Source organism: Paramisgurnus dabryanus, chromosome 11 (genome assembly GCF_030506205.2).
Source record: "Paramisgurnus dabryanus chromosome 11, PD_genome_1.1, whole genome shotgun sequence".
NCBI classification, from domain to species: Eukaryota; Metazoa; Chordata; class Actinopteri; order Cypriniformes; family Cobitidae; genus Paramisgurnus; species Paramisgurnus dabryanus.
The window spans coordinates 1,832,573-1,857,940 of record NC_133347.1 but is presented as its reverse complement, the minus strand read 5'-3'; the positions used below and the strand labels follow the sequence as shown (position 1 = coordinate 1,857,940).

General features: G+C 36.6%; 1 protein-coding gene across 2 annotated transcripts in view; it reads right to left on the bottom strand.

Moving 5' to 3' along the window:
- Nucleotides 1–25,368, bottom strand: part of fbxl17 (F-box and leucine-rich repeat protein 17) — a 162,545-nt gene that overhangs the window by 68,987 nt on the left and 68,190 nt on the right. For both annotated transcript variants that reach the window (XM_073816192.1, XM_073816193.1), the window contains exon 7: nt 17,998–18,128. In XM_073816192.1, the coding sequence (XP_073672293.1) occupies nt 17,998–18,128 (131 nt within the window). The remainder of the gene's footprint in view (nt 1–17,997; nt 18,129–25,368) is intronic.

Below are 25,368 nucleotides of genomic sequence, written 5' to 3'. Positions count from 1 at the left end.
TTAAATATGAACTTGACTAAACATGAGAAACATTTCACACAAATGTTAATATTAAATCTGCAGTGTCACAATGAGAAGTCATGAAACTGCTCATATCAGTCTGTGGGTCTGTTAAAGGTGCCAAAGAATGCATTGTAATTAGGGATGGGTACCGACCTCTGTACTTTTATAGGCACCGACCGAATTGCGTCCGTACTTCCCAGTATCGATTCACACAAAATCAATCGGTGCTCAATTTCGGTACCTGAGAGAACATGTCAGCGCGCCGTGTGAGTCTGGTACGTAGCGAAAGCGTGTGCGAGAGATCGTGTGGTAAGTGACACCCCTTTGCAACTTGCTTAAAGGCGGAGTCCATGATGTTTGAAAGCCAATGTTGATATTTGAAATCACCTAAACAAACACGCCCCTACCCCAATAGAATCTGGACCTTCTGTTGATAGACCCGCCCCACACATACGCAACCCGGCATTTGATTTGATTTGATTGGCTATAAGTGTGTTTTGGTAGTCGGCCCGTCTCCTTTTCCAAAGCGTTTTTCAAACATCGTGGACTCCGCCTTTAATGGCTAACAGAAAGCGATCTAACGTGTGGTTAAATTTCACAAAGGATGATGCAGACAATGCTACCTGTAATATTTGTAACAGTAAGTGCAAGGCAAGCAGTGGTAATACATCCAACCTGAGGAAGCACTTATTTAAACACAGTGTTTATTTAGAAGCACAGCTTATTAAGCTTATATAAAAGCTTATTAAGATGCGTTTTCGTCGATCGGATCACTAGTGGACGAGAGAGACAAATTCTGTTTACACCTGGTATTTAGCAACACCAGTCCGTCTCTTTTGTCCACTTTCGATCGCTTCTCTCCTGATTACTTTGAGTGGTGGTCCGTGGAGACTGCGGGGAAGTCCCTTTGCTTTCGTTTTAACGCGAGCTGGAGTAATGAAGGGTTTAAATGGACGCGAACTAATTCTATGGCGCTGCTTGTTTTTTAAGTAAACATGCTGCACAGTGTTTTGTACATGAATATGTTGAAGCTTTCTCAGATTTTTCAGCACAATTAATGAAATAAGATCACAGAACTTTCACGCGATCGCGAAATGAAACTGCGGAGATCAGTCGCTTTTAGTTTTATCAATGAAAGCCTAAAGACTGTGTGTTCACGCTAAAAGTCTGAAATGACGTAAAACTTTGTGCTCAGCCTCAGTACCTCAGATTAGATAAATAGGAGGACAGAAGGCGGTCCGTGTGGCTGTTCGAACACATTCAACCACATGCGGACCAAATGCCAATGCTGGCCAGATTGGCAAAAAAGTATCTCTGTGTCCAGTCCTCTTCTACATCCTCAGAGCGAGTGTTCTCTACCGCTCTGTCATGACTTTTACCTGAGAACGTTGACATGCTGATTTTTCTGAAAATCAACTGCTAGTATTGTTTTCTACATAAAAGTTTACTTTTATGTTGCTTTTAGGACGTTTATGTTCATTGATCATTTGTCTTACTTATATATTTAATTTATTTATAAGACATATGCCCTGGATGTTAGAGGGATGTTTTTTTTGTAAAGATTGTGTGTATTATTAAACATTTCGAAATAAATCACAAAATGTTGAAAAAGAGAGGTTTGGGCTTATTATGTCCACTGAAAGTCACTTAAGTCAGAGTAAAGTACCGAAAAAGGTACCGCTGGGTACCGGTATCGAATTCCAGGTACCGGCATCGGAACCGGTACCGGTAAAAATGTGAAAGGTACCCAACCCTAATTGTAATAATGGTAAATAGTTTTACATGTCCATTTACAACCCTAGGATTTGTCTTTATAATGAAATGATCTATTATTACCTTATTTGAAAGGGTCATGAATAATAAATGTTGAGCTCTGCTCTGATTGGCTGTTTCTCCTTCAGTAGCTCTGTTTGTGTAAACAGATCTTATGTTTGAGTCTGTATCAGATTTTGAGGAATAATTAATTGTTTGGAGATGGATGTTTCTTTGTGTTTTTTTCAGTATGGACCTGCAAAACGTAACTGTAACGTCAATAGTAGAACTTCAGCCTAAATGTTAGCATATACAGTAGACTTCATTTTCATGTACAGAACTCTTACTGTATTATTCATCTATGCACATTTAAATACAGATTTAGATTCTACGGCACCTTTAAATCGAGGTACAGAGCATCTTTTATCATCAATTGTCAGGTTTTCGTCTGCAGCATAAATTCTGCATTTATAACTCATTTATTTCACCATACGGTTCAACACAAACAAAAAAAATATTTTTTCTGTCAATCAATAAGATTTGAATGATCTGTACTTTCTCTCTACAGCTGACCTCTACAGTTGACTGTAGCTCAATCAAATCTCTAACTTATCTGCCATCAGACTCAAATACTGTGATGTTCAGAGACCTCAATCTTTTCAAATGTCCAGAAACACCCACACACAGGTGAGAAATGACTTGATCTCATTCACATCCAGCCCACACAGACTCTACAGATACTTTTACATTTTATCTACTGACCAAAGGAATATTGCCAAATAGATTTAAACATGGGAAAATGTGTTAAAAGTACTCAAATCCCATATGTAGCACAAATTATTTTAAAGATTCACAATAATCAATATGTCATTTACAAGTTTTTCAGTTGTGCAAATGTTGTGCAGGTCTATGATATAAAACCAAAGTTTCAGTGGAAAGATGCTAAAATGAATCATATGGGTTATAGGTTTGTGAATCTGTATTCAGGACTGGTGTTGTGACCCCAGAGCGATGCTTTCATCTCATTAAAACACAGGCGGTTTTGGGGAGGGTATAAGAATGTGACCGTGACTCAATCAACAGCGCTTCATAAAACCAACATCAAAGCCTGGACGTCCCCAAAACCGCACTGTTCTGTACCACACACAGACACACACAAAACCCACATCAACATCCATGGAATGCAAGTTATGAAGATTCAAGATGAGGGCATATCAGCTGTGATGTGTGCTGATCTGAAATCAGCTTCAACAATCTGAAAGGTGATAAACTCTTACAGTAATCTAACAGAGGTCATCTCTATAGACATTTCATTACAGTATAGCACTGCTATAGACTCATATATACTCATTACCTCATGTGTAGCATTCAGCTGTTCTTTTGTTTATAAGAGGCACTGAAATGATTTAAAGTAATTGTATGGTAATGATAAAGACACTAGATGTCATCTTTCCTATTTGAATCTTCTCTCTTTCTTTCTCTTATGAGCTATTTAAGTTGCTGTCTATTAGATCTGAACTCAGCTATATATATACGATACTGCTACAGTAATGGACTTGCAAAACTTGACACCACTGTTGGGCAGTAACTAGTGACTAGTTACTATAATAATATTACTTTCCCTGGTAACTAATGGACTTGCAAACTTGACACCAGTTTTGGGCAGTAACTAGTAACTGTAATAATATTACTTTCCCTGGAAAGTAGTAGTGTAACTAATTATGTTTTTTATAATATTACAGTTACCATGCAAAAAATGACTAGTTACTTTATGTCACCAACACAAGAAGCTACGTGTTTTTGCTCTGCCAACATGTTTGGTTGGTCCCGTTTTCCTTAAAATCCTGATTTTAGTATACATGTTACTGCTTTATTAAATTACACAAGTTATTTAAAAATATTTTGAGCCAGTTGTGCTGCAAACATTATGCAATCTATCAATTTTAAGAGGTGAAATGGAAAAATCATATAACTAGTAGTGTAACTAATTACTGTTGGCTGGGAGTAATAAGTAATATTATTACTTTTGAATGGAGTTACTAGTACAGAATAATATATTACATTTTTTGAGTAACTAGCCCAACACTGCTTGACACAATTATGTTTTATATAAAGATTTTACATTTACAGTCATTATCTTTTGGGACATTGGAAGAAAATACTGTTGGCTTCTAATAAAGTGCTGTTTCATAAAATAATATGTGAATTTATTTCAGAAGTGATGTGATTTTTACTTTAGAGCAGTGTTTATCAGACACCACAGATCTTATTTGATATGACTACTAAAGCTAACAACACATCACTCCTCGTCTCATTGATTTGCTCATTTACATCTACTGACACACATCAACTGTCCTGATATCTATCAAGACAAATGACATCCGGTCACAGGTTCACTGACTGATCTGAAATAAACACACAGTAAGCAATGACTGTCAATCAATTTCATTATGGACTAGCTAAAAATGTGCTTCTCTAACAATAAAACTACATAAACATTGAGCTAAAACCTCCATTTTAAATTACTTTTAAATATTTCCATTGATACCTTACAGGGCTGAACAGAATCCACAATATAGGATGATTTATTTCCTCTGATGCAATGCATTCTGGGATTATGTGGAGGAAACATGCAATGCTTAATATTTAATCAAAGGAAAGTAATTTAAAAGATTGCATAATGTTGCTCATGTGTGCTTATGACACTGCGTGTGATGTCTTAAAATATCATCAACTACTGAGCTCACCAATAGACACTACGCTCAGATGCTGCTAGAAATAAATGCTGTTCAGATCAAAAACACAGTAAAAACAGCAATATTAGAAATGAATATTACTGTTTTATAGTTTCCTCTATTTTAAAAATAAGCAGGCAAAATGTCAGCTAAACTGTTGTGTACAGAAACAGTTTCATCTGAATATCTTCACAACTCTTATTAAAGCATTCATAACAGAAACAAACTGCATTTCTTTAGATATTGGAGATTTATAACATTAACATCATTATTGACTGTATGTTTGATTAATACTCCATCCTTGATGAATATAAATAAATACAAATCTGAATAATTTTGAACATTTAAAGTAATTTTGACTGTATGTGACCCATGCTGGCAAAATAAGTCTAAATGCACACCGTCTAATTTTGAGCTAAAGGCAAAAGTAAGTGTAAATCTTGTACATTAAGACCTTATTTAGTGATTTCAATGCTGTAAATAGTCATTAAACATCTAAAAGGATCTTTATTTGTACATTTTCTGAGAGGTGTATCATAATGCTTAATCTAATACAAAAATGCGTCTCCATCCACATGAACGTCTGACATTTTGGTTTGGGTTTTAAAACATGCAGGAATTAAAAAAAATAAAGTGCAGAACTTGATTGATGTTAAAAGAGTTATTAAGAGAGATAAGACATGAAAACAATCTGTCTCGCACTGACTGACAGATCTGAAGCATGCACACATGACACTGATATATACACAAAAAAACAGAATTACAGCTTTATAAATATCTGTTTTGACACAAATTCACGCAGATATAATCTGTTATGTCTTAAGTGAATGAACTGTTGGGGATCTGATGTGTAAGATTATATTAGATCCTTACATTACAGTCGATCTTAAAACGCTCTGTGTCTCAATGTCAATCAAACAATAAAAGAAAAAAGTTGAAAATAAATTTTTTATATAGATATTGTTTTTGACTTTGTGTGTGCCACATATATTAGTTTTACAGCGATTTTAAGGTATGGATGCAGTGTTTTTGCTTTTAAACCCTTAAAAATCTTTAACTGTATTTTTCTCAAAATTAACCTTGCACGCTCTGTCAACTTCAAACAGGTGTAGCTCTGTCATTTTTTTTCCAACCAATCTTACATCGTTTTAAAGTTTTTTATAGATAATGTCAAAATATACAGAACTAATTTTTATACATTTGCTCATTCTGACTCATTTTGCCATCACAGGTCACAAATGGTAGTGCACAAGTGTATGAAATAAAAGGTAAAAAGTGTTAAAATGTACAAATATTGCCTAGACCAAACTGATATTGAAGTTTATGACAGTGAAACACATGTAAAGAGTGTAAAACATGGTAAAATCTTGTGTGATGAGTTAAGGCCTTAATACAGCTGGACAATGAAGAAGATTAGATAAACTACTGCCACATCTTAACCTTACATTTCACACAACTGTCATCTGTCTGTCTGACGGTGTGTGTTGCTCATGAGGATCTTAAATCCTATGGGCTATTATAAGGTGTGAAGAGAGCAGGTGTGTGACTGACATGCAGATATCATGAGTGCACATGTACTGTTATTAACCCCGTCATAACCTTACGCTCACAAATTCACATGAGATTTACTGTGAGATTCTCCAGAGGCTGCGAGTGTCAAATCATTTTTTCAGAAATCCCTACAATCTCATTTCAAATCCACACAGTTGTGTGCCCTCTCAAGAAAAGATAACTTTACAATAAAATATCAAATACAATTCAAGAATGAAGTCAACACCTTGCTCTGTCTGAAGTGTTGTACTCATTTTTTAAATCGGTAAACTCATGTCAAGTGAATGAACTGAGGTTTATATGATCACAACAGAGATGATAAACATTGAAGGATGTGTCCAATAAAGCTGAAGTTGTTAAACTGTCTCTGGGACATCTCAGTGTCCCTCTCTCATTTCAACTCAACACATCTGTCATAAACTCTGAGGTTTTTCATTTACTGACATTTAAACAACTCGCTTCAAATGAAGATGAATTACAGGCACACTGAGTCACAAACACAAAACTCATCATTTTTTCTGTCTCATATCAGAATATTAAAACAGGTGTGTTTGCAGTTAAACCCTTTACTACACTCTTAAAGGTCTCGTTCTTCATGTGTTTTTGAAGCTTTGATTGTGTTTACAGTGCGCAATATAACATATGTTAATGTTTTTACATGTTAAAAAAAATGCAGAATTTTTAACACAATTTACTCATCTGTATACGTAACGAGTTGTGATTGTGTAGTTTGTTTAGTGTGTTGTGATTGGATAACAGCTTAGCTTGCTATTAGCTTAGCTGGCGACTGACGTATTCCTGTGGGTGGAGTTAAAGGTTCTTTCAATCTTTTATACATTTTTATAATCTGAAGAACCTTTTCACCATTCTTTTAAACTGAAAATATTGTTTTATGGCATCTAAAGAACCTTTATTATTTGAAGTGTACTACAAAAAAACGAACTACAAACTCACGCACACACACAACCACACACACACACAACCACACACACACACACACACACACACACACACACACACACACACACACACACACACACACACACACACACACACACACACAAACGCATGCACAGAAAGTCTGTCAGTCAAATCTGAGCCTGCTGGAGCATTAAAGATTTCAGCGAGCTCAGATTCAGAGCCCTCAGGAGACAGCGAGATCTTTGGTCATAAGAGCAAATAATGGTCGGACCTTCAGATCTCACACAAAAATCCTGCTTAATCCAGATCCCTTCAGACAACCAGAAACATGAACAAACTTATCTGAATCATAACGTTTTAATGCAATGGACTCCCTGAACTGATTTACAGAAATGAATCAAACATCTGCAAAGCTATAAACTGTAAAATTCACTATTTAATGAATTTTAGTGAATATTTGAAACAGGGTTTAGCATTAATTATGAGCTTCTACAACACAGCACAAGCTTCACATCCAGTCAAATCTGTGTGTGTTGAGAGGAAACACGGCAGTGTTGAAGGAAATCCTGATGGACCCACGAGAGTTTGTTAATAGAGGTCCACACATTCAGAGAATCTGATAAAGCCGCTGGCAGGGAAGCGTTTAAACAGAGAGAAATAAGAGCCATAAGCCAAAGCAAACAGTACTTATGGATCTCTGAGGGCCGTATGCGTGTGGTGAATTCACTTCAGACACTTTCAGATGAAGGCCACTCGCTGGAGGTTTTTGTGATGTTATAAAGTAATGTGATCTCAACATATATCATACATTAAGAGCGACAGCCTGAAGACCTCACGTCAAATTATTACACAAATCAAACAGAAAACACGTCAAATAACCTGACATTTAGCAAAACAAAAGAAATCAACGCTCAAAAAGACTTTAGATGTCTAAACAATCCTTGTATGAAATTTAAGAAAAAAAGATGGTGGAAATGTTTGTATATCTACATTTTCTCTCTTCAGCAGAGTTTAAAGGAAACATAAATGACTCTAACAATATTGTGACCATCTAATTCAAACGGTTTATGGTCTTAAACTTTATAATTGATGGTCGAGACAGATGGTCAAGAGAGAAACAGGGTGAAACAGAAACAACACAATCTAGCACTTGTGTCAATCTGCTGCTCATGTTTGTGTATAAAGGCTTTTCTCCAACACAAAGCAAATGAGATCCATCATCACATCATCATCATCACCCTGTGTGCTATAAAGCCAAACAGATTTCAACATAATCCTCTGAGAGTTTAGCTGGGTTAAACTCACCAGCCAAAAACAGAAAAAACAACCGGCTAACCTCATCCGCATGTCGCTATAGCCCTTTTCACACGGAGATTAAGGAAAATACACCGAAAATGCTTCCAGGATTTGTTCGGAGTCATTGACTTTTGATTCATTCACACTGCCATTGATTTTCAGGAATCTGTGCATGCATTCACACTCATACCGTTAAAATTCCAAAAAAAACATGTGATGCATTTAACTCTTTCCCAGTCATTTACGAGTTAAGAGAACCGCTTCCCTACCAATGACGAGTATTTCCAGCAATCTGCAATACTGCTATTATCCACCAGGTGGTTGTGCGCTCTTCCACAACTTATAAAACCCAGAAGCAATGCCTCACATAAAAGAGTAATGCTGCGTTTACACCAACCAAGTTTCAGCCGTCAAAATCGTCTCTACTGCGCCTAGTTTGCCGCTTGAATAGTTTGAATGCATTCGCGCGTGTAGAGCGAAGTAGATGCGCGGAAAAAGCACGCATTTGACGCGCGTCAGAGGCAAAATCTGCTTCTTGTGGGAGGGGCAAGTGCTATGCGGTTGTCTGTTTGCAGGATGGCTGATGTTGATTGTGCATTTATCGAGAGAGTTACCGGTTTGTATTTTGTCACCTTACTATAGGGGGAAAATAAACGGCGCAGGTCGATAAACGTAACGTGACTCAAAAGTGAAATGTGTATTTACAACTTACCAGGTTGCCCAATGTCCTCACTGACACTCTTCCAAGCGAGGTCCTTTTAATTCCTGTCTCTATAGAAATAAGAACTTGTGTCGTATAGCTCATGTTGAACGAGTGACTTCGGGCGGGGCTGCCGCCACAGCAGCAAGCAGGCTCCTGATTGGTTAACGCTGTGCAAAAATCTAAAGTTCAAATTTTATAACTCGGGCATCAGCCGCAAATTCACGTCAAACACAAAATGCACAAAAAGCACCATTCGCGCGTACCGCGCCATACGCTCAATGTGCGCCATTCGCACGTACGAGGTGGAAACGCGTCTTCCACGCCGCGCTAAACATCTCATCTGTGCCGCGGGACCTCCAGACGCGCATCAACGCGTCTTCACATTTACTTAACATTGAAATCACTCGCCCTTGCCGCCTCTACTGCGTCTGGTGTAAACGCAGCATAAGAACTCAGTGTATGTTTTAAAGATCGCTCTGAATCTGATCTCTATCAAAAGTCCTTCACAAAAATGGAATTATATCATCTCTCAAAATTTGGTGCTTTTGAAGAAACCTACCCATGAGAGGTGATAAAAGAGAACTAATGAAGGTAGGATGAAATGGGTTTTTTTTTTCTATTGAAAGCAGAGGGTCTTTTGTTTAATTTGATATATTGTATGTTTATATATTTTTTAAAGAAGAAAATTTTCTGGAAGGCATTAAACGTTTGTGAAAATCATGAAAAATGCTGCCGCTGGCTGGCAACTTTAAAAAAAAAAAGACTGGCAGGGAAAGAGTTAAAGTCCTGTTTTTTCCAGAGCGTCTGAAGTTTGCTAATTATCTTTGATTTCTCTCTTACAGCATCTGCCTCATGTTCACACAGACTGCTTTCCATTAATGTTATGGCAATGTTACTTCTGTAGGTCATCTTTACAGGAGCAATCTCAGAACATTTACAGGACGTGTTTGTGTTCACACAGAAGACTCTATGACAATTTCACCGAATGTTCTGGGACCAAAGTGCTGTGTGAATGAGGTTTATGTCTGTCAAAGTTCAGAGATCTTTCTACAAACATAATAACATGAGCAGAGGTCTTCAGTTCATCCTTACGTCACTGTGTGCTAATGTTTCTCCTAAATAAACTCAATCATGTCTCACATGGTCAGGTGAAGTAAATGCTCAGAATTCAGTGTCTCTTTCTTTTCTGTGAATTTCTTCTTTTCTGGAAGATGTTCAGATGTTTCCCCAACTTAATTTAATCATTTATTATACTATAGTATTTAAAATATTCAAGAAAAAGACTGACAGCATTTCTTTTGTTACAGATAATAATGGGGCTGACAACAGAAGGTGATTTATGTCCTAAAGAGTCTGTGACAGACACTGATATTGTTAAATGACATGATTTGATCTGCGCCATCCAGAAAAACCTTTACTGGGTTATACAAAATAATGATAATCCTCTACATATGGCTAATAGGTCATAAGTTATTAAAAGCTTTTAGATATCAAGGTTACATTAATCTGACAGTAAAAACAAACCTAAACAGACCGTGAACTGAACCTATATTTTCATTTGTTTATAGTGACACATACTGTACTGTATATATATATATTTAGCTACTGGGATAAAATGCATGTGTCAAATGACTGAAGCTTTATCGACTGACTGGTCAAATGCTCAGACCAATAACTATTGCTTAGCTAGATTTATTTTTATTTATCTACACTGGCATTTAAAAGGACAAACAAGGACAAGTTAATTTGTTTAAAAACTTTTACCTTTAGCCAAATGAAACCCTGAAATCTCCAGTGACACTTTGTGCCTGAACCTGTGAACCTTTAATTTACTTTTCCTTCACAAATTGGCTTTGTGGTCCCTCGATGCTCAAGAACTCCAACAAATTCTCTTCATGTGAAAAACGCATAAGAAATGAACCTTTCAGAATTTTTAAAGAGCACAAGAGTTTTAAAAAGCAATTAAAGTCTTCAATAGGAGCTAATAATGAAAGCCATGTTAAACAAACACTTATGAATACTGAAGAAAACACCAATAATGGTTTAGGTGCCGATATCTCACCGGGGACGTTCAAAGCTTATTAGAGAGCATCGTAATTCATTTCTCCTTCCTCTGTAAGAATTCCCATTTGCTACAGAATGTCAAATTCATATACAATAAGAGATGTTAGACAGACTTTTAAACTTATCTTAAGACAAATTTATTTCACATAGAAAGTTGCTATAGTACAGGGTTAAAGGTCATCTTTTGATATATACTCGTCCTTCGGATGAGACAAGGTCCTGACTCTCTGTGGTCATAAAAAATACCAGGATGTTTGTTGAAAATGAGAAGGGTTGTGTACACCGGCATCCTGGACAAACTTGCCCATTGGTCTACTGACCCTCCCCTCATAAACTAGTTGTCTTTATGACTCTGTCTCCTCTCCACTAATAAGCTGGTGTGTGGTGGGCGTTCTATATCACCCCCTGCTGGTGTGGCATGCTCTTGACAGCACGTGATCACGTGTTTTTGCGTGTTCATTTAGGCGGAGATTTCTTTTAAACCGAGCATGTGTGGAGGGGATTTTATTTTAAAACTCTGGTTATAAAAATACCCGTGTCCGTGTGGACTAGGCCTAAGGCATAGGGGGTAGCAGAAAGAACCCAACAACAAAATGAAATACAGACGACATGCCAACGCCAAATAGCTCGAGTGTTTGACATTCTGATGTTTCTGCAAGAGTGTTTGATAAATGTGTGTGTTTCTGATCCTAACCAAATCCATGTGTTGTGATTTATATCAGAACAAGTAGACACAAACCTCCCAGAAGATGAGACAACGCTTCATAGAAATGCTCACAGCTGTCTTATCTAGAACAGAGGAGGAAATTAATTTCTTATAAGCAGTTTGTTTTTCAATAAGCCTTGTAATGAAGAGCGTTGAAAGATGACTCAACATCTCAGCACTGTTCCCATCAGACATCTCATATATTTACTGTGCTCATGTAGAGAATCACATTTCATCTTTTACATTCTGATATATCTGCTGTAGTTTCATCAAACTATTTCAGACAACATTATGTTCAAGGACTTTACCCATACGTCTTTACTCTTTAAATGCAGTAAGTCTTTTGCAAGGACGGCACTTCTTACAAACTGTTTTGTGTTATTACTTTATAACTTATTTGCTTAACAGACCCTCACGACTGAAATAGCTTTAACACACGAGCAGTTTATACAGCTGGAGAGAGAAGAGAAGTGACGGTGGATAAGTGTCGTTCTCCAGACGCGTGTTCATCCGCCGGGAATCAAATGAATAAAGCAGCACTCACACTCCTAAAACAGATCAGTGTAATGAATTTAACCGAAGTGAAAATAAAAATATGATCCAGCTGAGAGGGGTCGAGAGGTGGAGAATATTAGAAATCTGTAACTTCCTTAAAACCACTGCACTTCTCTCAAACACAGACAAGAAAAAGATCTTCATTCAGCAGGATCACCAACAAGAAGCACTAAACAACACCAGAAACTAAATTGTCAACCGTGCTGGGAAAATAAGTCTGAATCTGCACTGTCTTATATGAACAAGAGTCAAAAGAAAGTATAAATGTTGATGTTGGTCGAAATTGGGATTTTCATAAAAATAAGTACATTCGGCCCTCGTCTAGCGATCTCAATGCTCTAAATAGTCATTAAACATCTATAATTATCTTTATTTGTATGTTTTCTGAGAGGTGCAGTGTCCTAAATGTTTAATCTATATGCTACAAAGATTCGTCTCCATCCACATGCACATCTGACATTTTGGTTTGGGTTTTAAAGCATGCAGAAATTATAAAAATAAAGCGCAGGTCTTGATTGATGTTAAAAAAGTTATTAAGAGCGATAATAAGACATGAAAATAAACTTCCTCACACTGACTGACAGATCTGAAGCATTGCACACAGACCCTGATATATAATAATACATATACACAAAAATACGGTTTTAAATAAACACACAGGGAATCTTAATCATTATGTGAGTAATTTATACACAAATCCCGTCAGGAATGATTTTGTTTGAATTATTTAACAGCTTTGAGATCAGTCTGCTTCATGTTAACACTAAAATAAGTCTTGTTTCTTTTATTTAAAAGCTAACAAAACTATTTTAATATTAGTTTCGGTATTTAAATAAAAATGTCAGAAATAAGAAAAGTGAAGACTTCAAATTATACTAACATTAGAATTTATATTCAAATCCACACCTGAACTTCATATAATCTTCATTGAATGTGAAAGACCAAAACCAGTTATATTTCTGTAATGTTCAGCCGCTTGTATTAAATCAACACAGGTCTTTATTTCACTCTCACGCTTCAGTACAAGAGAGACTAAAGCAGAGCGTAATCCAGAGTGACAACACAATCTGCACCTGTTCACACTTACAATTACATGAACACGTTCAACATGTTTCAATAAACCAAACAACACTTCAGCGATGCAAACTTTAAGAAAACAGATACAGATCAGAACATTATCAAATTCAGGGCTCCAGACTGCCACCAAATGGGGGCATTTTGCCACCAAAATTTGAGAGTGTGCCACTGAATTTTACATCCAGTTGCACATGTGCGACCCGTAAATTTGACCTTTTTGTGTGATGTGAGACTGAATTTGAAACAGCACATTGTACTTTCTGCATCTATCAAAGTATTTATTAGCAATACAGTGTAAATAAGTAGAAATGTGAATATTTGGTTAGCATGTTGATTCAGGGTGTGTGCCCCTAAATTTTCTGGTTGCGCCCCTAAAATTTTCAGTTGGGGGCCACGGTACTTCTAGTGAAAAAAGTTAGTCTGGAGCCCTGAAATTCATTTACAATGCTATCAAATTACCGTACGATATATCTAAACAACAATGGCCTTAGCACATTAAACATGGTATTACTATGGCACCATGTTCTATGGTAAGAACTGTTAAAGCCTCACCTGAAAATCAACAGCAGAAAATATAAGAAATCTTTAAAATCTGGATTGTGGATTGTCTTAGTTTATTCCAACTAATGACAAGTAATAAAAATGATTTTGATGAGAAAAGGTATTTTGATATTGCAATTAAACATACATTTTGTTGATAAAATGAGGAGGAAAACAATAAAAACTAGTCAATTATAAAAGAGAAAAAAAAGGCGTTTCCTTTTATTTCCCTTTAAAAATGTTATGTTTGTGTTGGTGGGTCCTGAAACAGATTGTACCTATTTAAGTGGGTCACGAAATAAAGCGTACGGTGCTCGCATCTTTCTCATTCATATATTAATGATACTGTTCCATACAAATAAAGCTGCAAAATTCCTCTTATACCACTGTTAACACAGACATTGCTCTGGTGGTTATTTTAAGACATTACACAGGTCAGGTCAAAAGAAAGCTTTCAATTAATCTATATTAATAAACATATTTGTAAACAATAGTGAGCCAACAGCAGATTAGCAAAACTATAAACAAGAGTTAGGCCAAGTTAGCTGGTTAGCTTGAGTCCCCAAAACACAACACAAAAAACGACATATTAAGAACGCTAAACAGAACCTAAAACCAACAATTATTAATCCTACTTACAGGTTGTGATTCCGATGAGCAAATAAACTAGGCTCTAGTTCATCAGTCATCAAGTGACTTTTGTGGATGCATTTTAAGTACTGATAGAGACTACTCAATAATTTGAGTTATGATTCACTTTCAGCTTTTGAAGACTGTTTACATGCACTTACAACCACAATACACACTGCATGAGTTCACGTCGGCAATATAATCGGACAGATCAGATATTCCCATCTTAAGACGTGTCATGCTTCATTGAAAATGTTCGCTGGCAAATGACTTCAACTCAAGTAGACACCACCCGTGATCACATGACTCTTAAGTGTACAGTAGTTATGTTAAAGTTTTATGTCTTGTTACAGAAATAATCTTGTATAATCATTTTGTCTCTGTTCTTTGCATATCACAATGTTTTTCTTCCTCTTTGGTTTACGCTGTTCAGATTCAGTGTGTCTACCTTGAATTGTTTTGCCAAGTGTTTAGTGTAAATGCATCGTGTGTTTCATCCTGAAGTCTCTGAGCATTGAGTACTGATGAAATAATAATAAATGTCAAAACTCAGAAAATAACTCTATGTTGTTGAACTTTTGGTTTTTCCAGCCTGACCTCCAAAACATCCCAGAACCAAACTAACATAATGTAACCTAATAAAGAAATCGATCATTATTTTATAAAAGATGAGAGCACTCCGAGCTCATTTAATGTGATATTCACCAACCATACCTCCAATAAATCTGGAAATCATCAAATAACAGAACCAGTAATGTTTAACCGACTGTATCTATAGTGGATTGTAAATTCAATATTGTGTTAACACTCACAGCAGAAAGCGTCTGGTGAGACTATAAATCTATACAATACAAGAGAAATAAAAACACATGAAGGTATTTCCTCAGCGGTTACAAAGTCCAGTGAAACACTCGCAGACCTATAAAACCAGAACAAAAGCAGATGAATAAACATTTTTCCAGGTCATTGAAGACGTGATTTATATGTATATATCAAAGGATTTTCTCATCCAGGTCATCTGATCTACATCTACATCTCATGTGAAATGTGTATTCAGACTCACACCTACACTTCTGCACCAACATCAATTATAAAAGTCCTGAATGCTGATTGGTCGACACTACTGGACATGATTTAATAAGAGCTGTGATGAGAAACATCTGTTCACCAGAGATCACGTAACTCTTAACACCGGCCTGGACAATTAAACAGTAAAGTTATTCTTAATAATCTAATGTAACGTAAGCTTAATGCTACTGAGGAGAAAGCTCAATCATTTTAAACCTTAAACTAACATGAATATAACTCTGACATTCTTTGGTCTAGAAGCAAAATCTTGGTCTCTTTAAAGTTTTCAACTGATGGGTTTTGAGTTGTGAATATTAAATAAAAAAAATAGTTACAGCAGTTTAAATGTATTTTTTAAAATAAAAATAAGGCAATTCATTATGTCTTTTATATTTATAGACATACAAATGTTTTATGCCCAAAACGCTAAATAAAGCCACAAGTGTCAACTAATTATGATTTAAATTTCAAAGTAAAATAAAAAAAATGAGGTTTGTGTTACACTTTTAATAGTTTTACCAACAAAGACCACTAGGTGTCAACATTTAGCAGCATTCTCTTGTCACAAATTTATAAATGACTGTCACTGCATTATTATTACTGCAAGGTTTTATAATATATAAAGGTTTTGAAATATGAAAACTACATTCTTAGAGCTTTCCAAAAATATATAGTTTGTCAAGATTATTTCAAGTTTAAAGGATATGTAATAAATAAATATGTAACAACACCTTGGGCCCACCTGTTGGCCCGTGACATTTTAGGAAATTACTCCATTAATTTGGATAAATTACTACATCATTCTTTTTGCATGAAATGGCAATGAAATATGAAAACTTCAATCTGAGAGCTTTCCAACAATATATATTTTGTTAAGATTAGTGTAGGTTTAGACTACAACTATTATTATTTTAAATATGTAATGCCAAACCACAGTGACCGTTAAAGGGTTAAACTTGAAGCAAAAAAGTTGATATCTTCTAGCTGAAGGAACTTTATCTTCTACATCCTTAATATACTAACTAACTATAAAATAAAATGCAGTGATATAATTTGAATAAGATCACAAATCTACTTTAAAACCATGATTTACAATAAACTATATGTACAGTGTAACACACCCAACTGTATCCTGTAAAGCAACACAGATGAGCTTTACGTTCCCACATGTAAATGCATTCGAGCGTCAGTCTGACAGTCTGTGACTTCTGAGTTAACCCCAACCATGAGGTGCAGAAACACAAACGCTGCAGGTGTGAATTGACCCTGAAAACTCTGTGATTTAAAGAGAGAGATGTTTGAGGTTCTGATAAACCACAGATGGTTCCCATGGCCTAAGATATAAAGCTAAAAGACTCCACCTGCTTCTGTTTATCCATGAAATCACTATCAGCGAGTTTTCCAGAATCTGCACGTCCACATGTGCCTCTAAAGACTCTCTCTCTCTATTCAAGCCTTTCACTAATTCACCAATCCTGTCTCAACACAACAAGTTAATACGCACAGAGAAACAGAAATATGACTAAATCATCTGAAACAAAAACTCAAGGTCAGGATCAAAAAGCAGCAAGATTTCACGCATATGGTGAACATATTTAAAATCTGGCAGCTTATATGCTGTGATGTGGCCTCTGGTTTGAATGCCAAATTGTGGTCAAATGGGCTTCAGAAAGCACACGGCTGTTAGTTAAAAGATCTCAGAGCGCTCTTTTCTCTTTAATATATTCAGTAAAGCTCAATAGGGGTTAACAGAGGCTTTTTATTGTCTTCACAACTAACCTGCTCTTCAATCTACTGTAGTTACTGTAAACCTCACCGCTGCTATTACCTTCAGGCAAAACTGTGTCAATCTTTACCTCTGCAACAACAAACCCCTAAAAACCAACAATTATAAGATGAATCATTAATAAACAGAATAGAGAAATGACTTTCATTAAACAGTCTGGAGTAAAGATCCATCCATTACCCTTTAAAACTGAAAATACGGCCAATGGAAATAATGTCAATTTCACAAAAATGCGCAGTGGATGTGATATTAGTAAACCTACCAACATATAAGTCAACGTGATGTTTGAAATGACTTATCGTGAGAGGAAAAACTATGTTTCAGTCGCATATCAACAGTTGGAAACACCTTAATTTTGCAATAGTTTATGTCGACTCGACATTTAGAAAATAAGGCTAAATTTTTGCCAGAATCTGCTTTGAAAACCCAGCTATTGAGGAACATGAGAAGAATGCAAAGAACCTCTCACTTCTCACTCATATAATTCACTCAAAACTAAAAATCTATTGCTGAAAATAAACCCTGAAAAACTGTAGCTTAAAGTAAATCTGAAAAAGGTAAACCTACAACAGTGTAAAGTGATATGTGAAATGTTAAAGTAGTTGAGTACCTGTCATTGATGGTCCAGTTAAGGCAGAGGTTCAGAGACGTCAAATTACGACACTTTCTCACCACCTCCATCACCGTCTCGTTGTTGAGCTCTGAGATGTGTCGCAGGTCCAAACTGTTTAGATCCTGAAGCTGTAGAAGCAAACAAACAAACAAACAGACAGATGACATTCAGCAGTTTCACACTTACATTAGTTATTTAAAGGGGACATTTCACAAGACTTTTTTAAGATGTCAAATAAATCTTTTTGTGTCCCCAGAGTACAGATGCGAATTTTTAGCTCAAGATACATCAGAGATAATTTATTATAACATGTTAAAATCTCTCTCTCTCTCTGTACTAAATGTCACTGCTGTGGTTGGATTGTGCAGATTAAGGGACGATATTATTATAATAAGATCCCCTTCTGACATCACAAGGGGAGACAAATGTCAATGTTCAATTTTTCACTTCTTGCAGAGAAAGTTACTGGTTTGATCTTTTCCACATTTTCTAGGTTGATAGAAGCACTGGAGACCCAATCATAGCACCTAAACATAAAGACAGATTTTCATGATATGTCCCCTTTAAAATTTCACTCAATATTCTCATTATTCATTATTCTGTTAAATGTTTTGTTTTCAGTTGTGTTTTGTTTTAATGCTTGTTTGAAAGTTATTATTGCAGCATTTCCCTGCAGTTGTTTCCAATAACATTATGATCTTCTTCTCAATTCTCCTGTAAAAGATGAATTTCATCAAAGACACATCATCAAATGACACATCTTACATCATTTCTCCAGTAAAATCATTTGGCTCAGGTTAATTTTAATAAAGATATGGTAAGAAACTTCAGTTTACATTTATGCATGAAGCTTTTATCCAAAGTGAATTTCAGTGCATTACAAGCTATACCTTTTTCAGTATGTATTCCCTGGATTTGAACCCTTAAAATTTTGCACTGTTAATGCAATGCCTGAGCTACAGGACCATTAACTGCACTGTAAAAAAAAACTACTTGACAATGCAAAACTAACAAACACACTAAAAGTCAAAGAAATAAAAAAGTCATTTGTCAAAAGTAAAATATGAATCTTTTTCTGGTTGTCCAACATCTCACCCTTCCTCTAAAGTGCCCAGTCTATAATAATAGCAAAAAAAAGAAAAAAATGACAAAAGATGACAAAAGAAATCAGCCCGGTGACATCGGCTGAGTCCATCTGGGTTTGGGGTTCATTGTGTTTTATGTAAAATGTCTTTCAGTGGTATCTCTGAGCACAAATGCATACACGCACATATGCAGCAGATGGCAGACAGGAGGAAGGCAGGATGATATATTTTGACTCTACACTGAAGGTGTTCATGTTGTGCTCTTGACCCAAATGAAAGCAGAAATGTTTGTTCACCTCCTGTCCACTAAACAAAACGCTTCCTGCAGCGCCCGAGGCCAGAAATACCATGATTCCAAATAACCACACAGGCTAAAGACAACAGGCAGAGAAATGTCAGATAGCGTGAATAACTGCACATAAATTACAGTCTGAGGAGGTCAGGATCCATCAGACTTTCACTGTGTGTAGAAGAATGTGTTGAATAGTTCAGAAAGAAAATAACAGGCAATCTAACACAAATTTAAATTCAGTTTTGACAAACTATAGTAAATCACAAACACACACCTCAAAATACCATTTGACTTCAAAGATACAAATATGCAGCGCTGCATGTCTGCAACATTATTCATGACGCTGCCTTTGTTACACAGTAACACACACAATCACACACACACACACACACACACACACATACGCACGCACACAAACGCACACTCCGCACACGCACGCACACACACACGCCAGACCTGCCAACCTTGGAAAATTTTTTTGAGTACAGAAGCATCGGCCGAAAGGACAGAACACGGGTTTTTAACATAAAATTTAACACATGCACGCGCACATGCACGCACACACACCTCTTGGTAACTTTCAAGGTAAATTTCAAGGTAACATTGCACTTTTTTTCCCCATCCTGCCATAATCTGCTTTAAAAATAATTATAAATGTGAATAAAATCATGTTTAACTAAATTTGCCTTACATGGTGATTAATAACATTATTAATGTTAAATACTGTATTCTCCAAAGTTTAGCATGTCTGCACAAACACTGTTAAAAGTGATATTACTGTTAAATAGTGGGAGATGGTTAACCCACAAATGACATTCTGTTATCATTTACTTAACCTCATATTGTGTCTAACCTTCATGATTTCTTTCTTGAGTGAAACACACACAAAATTTTTTTAGAATTTTTGTTTTTCCCTGACTAGCAAAAAATACAATGAAGTGGGGACCAGACACTGTGGTTATCAACACTCTTTAAAATAACTTTGGTATCACACAATAAAGAAACTCATAAATGTTTGGATGGTCTGTTCTGTTATGTAAACTATGACTGAATTACATGTTTTAAGTTAACTATACCTTTAAGACAGTATTTTAGAGTTAACACTGCTTTAAATTCAACCATAACTGTGACAGTAGTGCTGTTAACTGTATGTCTGTCTGTCTGTAATTTATTGTAGCTTTGTTTACAGTGCAGTACAGTACGGCATAGGCACCTATCACGTGGGCGCTCGAGACATTCTCCATTTATACAACTTTATTTGATGTGGTTTGTATATGACGTTTTATTTTATTGACAATTATCAAGAGCGCGTTATTTCAGAACGCATTTAATCCGCTTCACTCGGATGTCTGGTGGATTCCCATCACTGAGAGTGAACTTTCCGTTTTTATTTGACTAAAACTGGATGCTCTCCCCATGGTAAAATCATTGTAGTTTTTCGTAAGCGCTCAACTATAAATGATGCTCATTTACAAATCAGAAGTAATGTTAGCGCATCTTGCGGTCAAGTGCACGTTATGAAACGGAGCCCGCGCGACCGTCGACTTCAAAGGATTAAGCTAATGCATTATTTCATTATTTGCACATCCACCCTGACCAGTTTACCTTAGCGGTTCAGACGTCTTGACTCTCAGTTGAAAAAGATGGTCAGAAACTGCGGCGGGTGGAGGAAGATCACGCTGGATTTTGTGATTCCATCGATAGCAGACTCTTGTTACTGATTGGCCATACCACTTGTCAATCATCCCCACTTTCTATGTGGCAAAGGGCGTCATCAGGTTTTTGCGTAGTTTAGAGTGACAAATCATACCACCGTACTTTGAGGTCAAAATGAGTACCTGCTACGCAAAATGCGTACAGGTTGGCAGGTCTGACACGCACGCACACACACACACACACGCACACACAAATGTTCTGTTTTCACAGCTCTGGAAGTATAAAAAATGTATAAAAAATATTGAATGCATGCGGTTGCATTATTTGCTAAAAAAGATTCATAATCTCAACTGCTACATTTACATTTAGGCATTTAGCAGATGCTTTTATCCAAAGTGACTTACAGTACAAAGATTAGGAAACAATAAAAACAATAAAGCGAGTTGTCATAGGGAGGCAATAATATAAGAAGTGCTTATATCAAGTTATACGTTTTCACACTTCCAAAACAATCCCTGCAAAGAGAGGGTTTTTTTGTTTTTTGCATTTAATATCAATGCACTACAATGCTACTTAAAGGGAAAGTTCACCCAAAAATTAAAATTCTTTTATCATTTACACACTCTCATGTTGTTACAAACCCACATTCATTTCTTTGTTCTGATAAAATTATGTAAGAAGATATTGTGAGAAATGTTTGTAACCAAACTGTTCGTGGACCCCATTCACTTCCATAATAGGAAAAAAGAATAATACAGAAGTAACTGTGCATTCACACCAGCCGCGGAAGAGGCGGCAAGCGCGGATGATTTACATGTTAAGTCAATGCAAACACGCGATTAGGCATCCTGCGGCGCGGTACACGTGGTAGCCGCGGCGTGGAACGCGCAGGGTGTTCCGTGCGTTCCGCACGAATTGAGCGTTGCCGCGGGAAACGCGCAAGTTCAAAAATCTGAACTTTGGCGAAATTCCGCGCCGCGTTAACCAATCAGGAGCTTGCTGTAGTAGTGACATGATTACAGGAAGCGAGCGGAGTGGTGTAGTCTCCGCGGAGTCGCAGAAGCCCCTCCCATGACGCGGATTTCCGCGTGAATTTCTCGAATGACTAGAATTTCACCCACAGCTTTCACGCGAGAATGAAGCGAGTGAACTCAAATGTTCAAGCATCCAACTACGCACGATTAGCGCGTTTTTGCCGCCTCTTCCGCGGCTGGTGTGAACCCACAGTAAATGGGGTCCACCAACGGGTTGGTTAAAACATGTCTCCAAATATCTTCCTTTGTGTTCATCAGAACAAAGAAATGTATTCAGGTTTGTAACAACATGAGAGTGAGTAAATGATGACACAATTTTCCTTTTTGGGTGATCTATCCCTTTAAAGGTACATTTCACTTTAAACTTCTTAAACTATAACATCACCTGAAGCCACATCCAGCAGAGGACATTATATCACGGTCTGTTGAATGCTTTATTCTGACTGGTTGAAAAAGGTTCCACAGGTGTTGATTATTTTTCAATAAATGCACACCTGACCTGTCAAATGTCTTAAAATAACCACCAGATGTTTGTGGTAATCGTGGTATAAGAGGAATAATTGACTCCGGTCCACACCCGTGGTGTAACCCCGCTCCACATCGTTCCGAATGACCACTTTCGGTGTGCATTATTTTTTAATAATTTAATGTCCCATCGTCAATTATTCCTTACATCAGCATTACAATTTACATCTAGTGAACACTCATATCAAGGACAAAAAACTAAGTGAAATGTTTCAGACAAACATTGAGAAATCTCTGCATTCCTTTATTAAATCAGAAACACACTGCCTCATATTTACTCTCCAACTTTAATGTGATTTATGTTGCTACTCGTTTAATTCTCTCTTTCTCCATCTTTAACTAAAACCATCAGCTCGTCTTTATCTAATAAAATAAAGTTTTAAAACTGTTAATTGACTCAAGCCTGCACTCTTTTCTATCTCAACGCTCCACATCACTCTTTCTGGAGGATCCCAATCAAATCAAGGTGTTGCTTTCATTTTATTCTCCTTATAAAATAAAAATAATTCCCATTTGTTTCCAACCACTGGCTGATCACAATCATCTGGCATCTCATCTCTTGTGTATTCTGGAGGTTATTACAGCATACAAGTTTTTCAATGACCACCAGCAGACGGTTTGTTTTACCTCTCACATTTATTGACACAAGATCAGAAAAAGACAAAAAGAGAAAGAGAAAGGTAGATTACCATTTGGCTGGATGGTAAGGCCAAAATTTCTATCACTAATATACTTTTGATATATGATATCTATTTCGGCTGAATCTGATAACAGTATATTAAAAAGCCTTGGGATAAACTGCAAAGAATGGCCATTGGCCACAATGAATGTCTCTACCTATAAACTTCTAAACAAATTAATTTGAAGTTTATGAATCCTCCTCCTATAAAATAAAAATATATAATAAAAAATATGGTATAAATAAATTGATGCTCACCTTTCATTTGTATTTTGCCTTCATACAAACTTAAATGTAAACTTACTGTCAAACAAACAATTGATCAATTGCATATTATAGTAATATGTGAAAAAAATATTAATAAATAGCTGAAGTGAAAGTGACCCTAAAACTTTTGAATGGTAGTACTTTATGTTTTACATAAGATAGTTAGACAGAAAAATTTATATTAAAGCTCTATTTGTAAGCAAGCTACATAATGATATATAAGATACTAGCATGTATGATCAGGCATTACTTTTTCCTCATCGCACCGGAGAGCGGGGCTTATGGTAAAGACGCAACGGGAGCGTGCTTTGGAAGGAAGAAGAGCGTTTAACACATTTTTAGATTGACATGTGAACAGCCGCAGGACGCTGTAATGTATATTGAAATATCGGAAATGTTTTTAGAAACCATATCATTAAAAAAAATCCAGCAAAATATAATGATATTGCATTACTGTTCAGCCCTTTGAACAGGCAAACAATATTTCTGTATTTTTCTTTACTCTTCAGTAAATCTTTCCACCGTCCATATCTGACTTAACCCACAATAACAATGTTTGATTTCACATGAAAGTTTTTAGGTTGGCTTTGTCTCATCTAACCTGATATTTTCTGGCTCCTGACTGCAGTGACCGAAGCTCCTGAAATCATCTGAACGATCACAGTGAAACGAAGAACACTTCTAAAGTTCACATGTGATAATCATTTCCAAACGACGGAGGCGTGTTATACGCGCACCACTGATGCAAACCTATATAACAGAAGTTATTTCACGTTATACCTGATCCAGCAGTGTAAAGCATCAGTTCTGGCCTCATTAATCAAAGTAAAATAAATCTCACGTGGGAATCAGGGAGTGAAAGCGGAATTCCAGAAAACGGAATTCTCATAGAATCCGGTGCCTCCCCCCTCCGCATACCTCACACAACCTCTGTGGTCCAACCTTTGACCTCTGACATCACTCACATCCTCTCTGAGGTGCCATTCAGTATAATCAGAGGTTACAGAGGAAGAAGTTTAAAGTAAAGAGAAAAAACCAAACCCAGGCCATCCCATAATAATACTCCATATCCATTACACTGACACTGAGCATCAATAAAACCATTAATATGTTCCTGAGACTCTCTGCCAGTATTGTATTTTACAGTGATCAATTCCACCGGGCTGCGAGGAGTAAAAAGAGATGCACATCACAACACAATGTTCATGGAAAATAAACCAATTCCACACCACAGAGTCAGCTGGATCTTCACGTATCGCACGCAGACTCTTCCTCAAACCTATCAAATCCACACCGCCACAAATCTGACCACAAACCGAGGGGTGGTTCAGAGATGCCAAATCATGACAGAACGACCAAAGAACAAGATATGAGATTGAGTTCTGGAAAAAACCCTGATGTGGAAAATATCAGTAATAAACATAACAAATCTCAATCTGAGAGTAAAAGTTCAGATTGGAGAGACTTCATTACAGTCACTGAGTGCGTTTACAGGCAGACTATGCTTAATAAATCATGTAAATGAGTTTAAAACACCTTTATCAGGGAAAGCCCATAAACAGCTTAAAGGGATAGTTCGGCCAACAATGACAATAAACTGAGGGATAACCTTCTGATCTCTCTGATGAAGCCAATACTGAAGTGACTTTATCTGCAATTCATTGACGGGCTGCTAGAGGGAGTCAATTCCCATAGACCTCCATGTTAAAATGCCCAACTTTACAGCAGAAAATTATGTTTACAGCCGGGTACAAAAAGGGTTTTTGATCTATAGAGCTAATTTTGCCCTTCATGACAACTGTAAGGGGGACGAATTCTTTTGTAACTCAT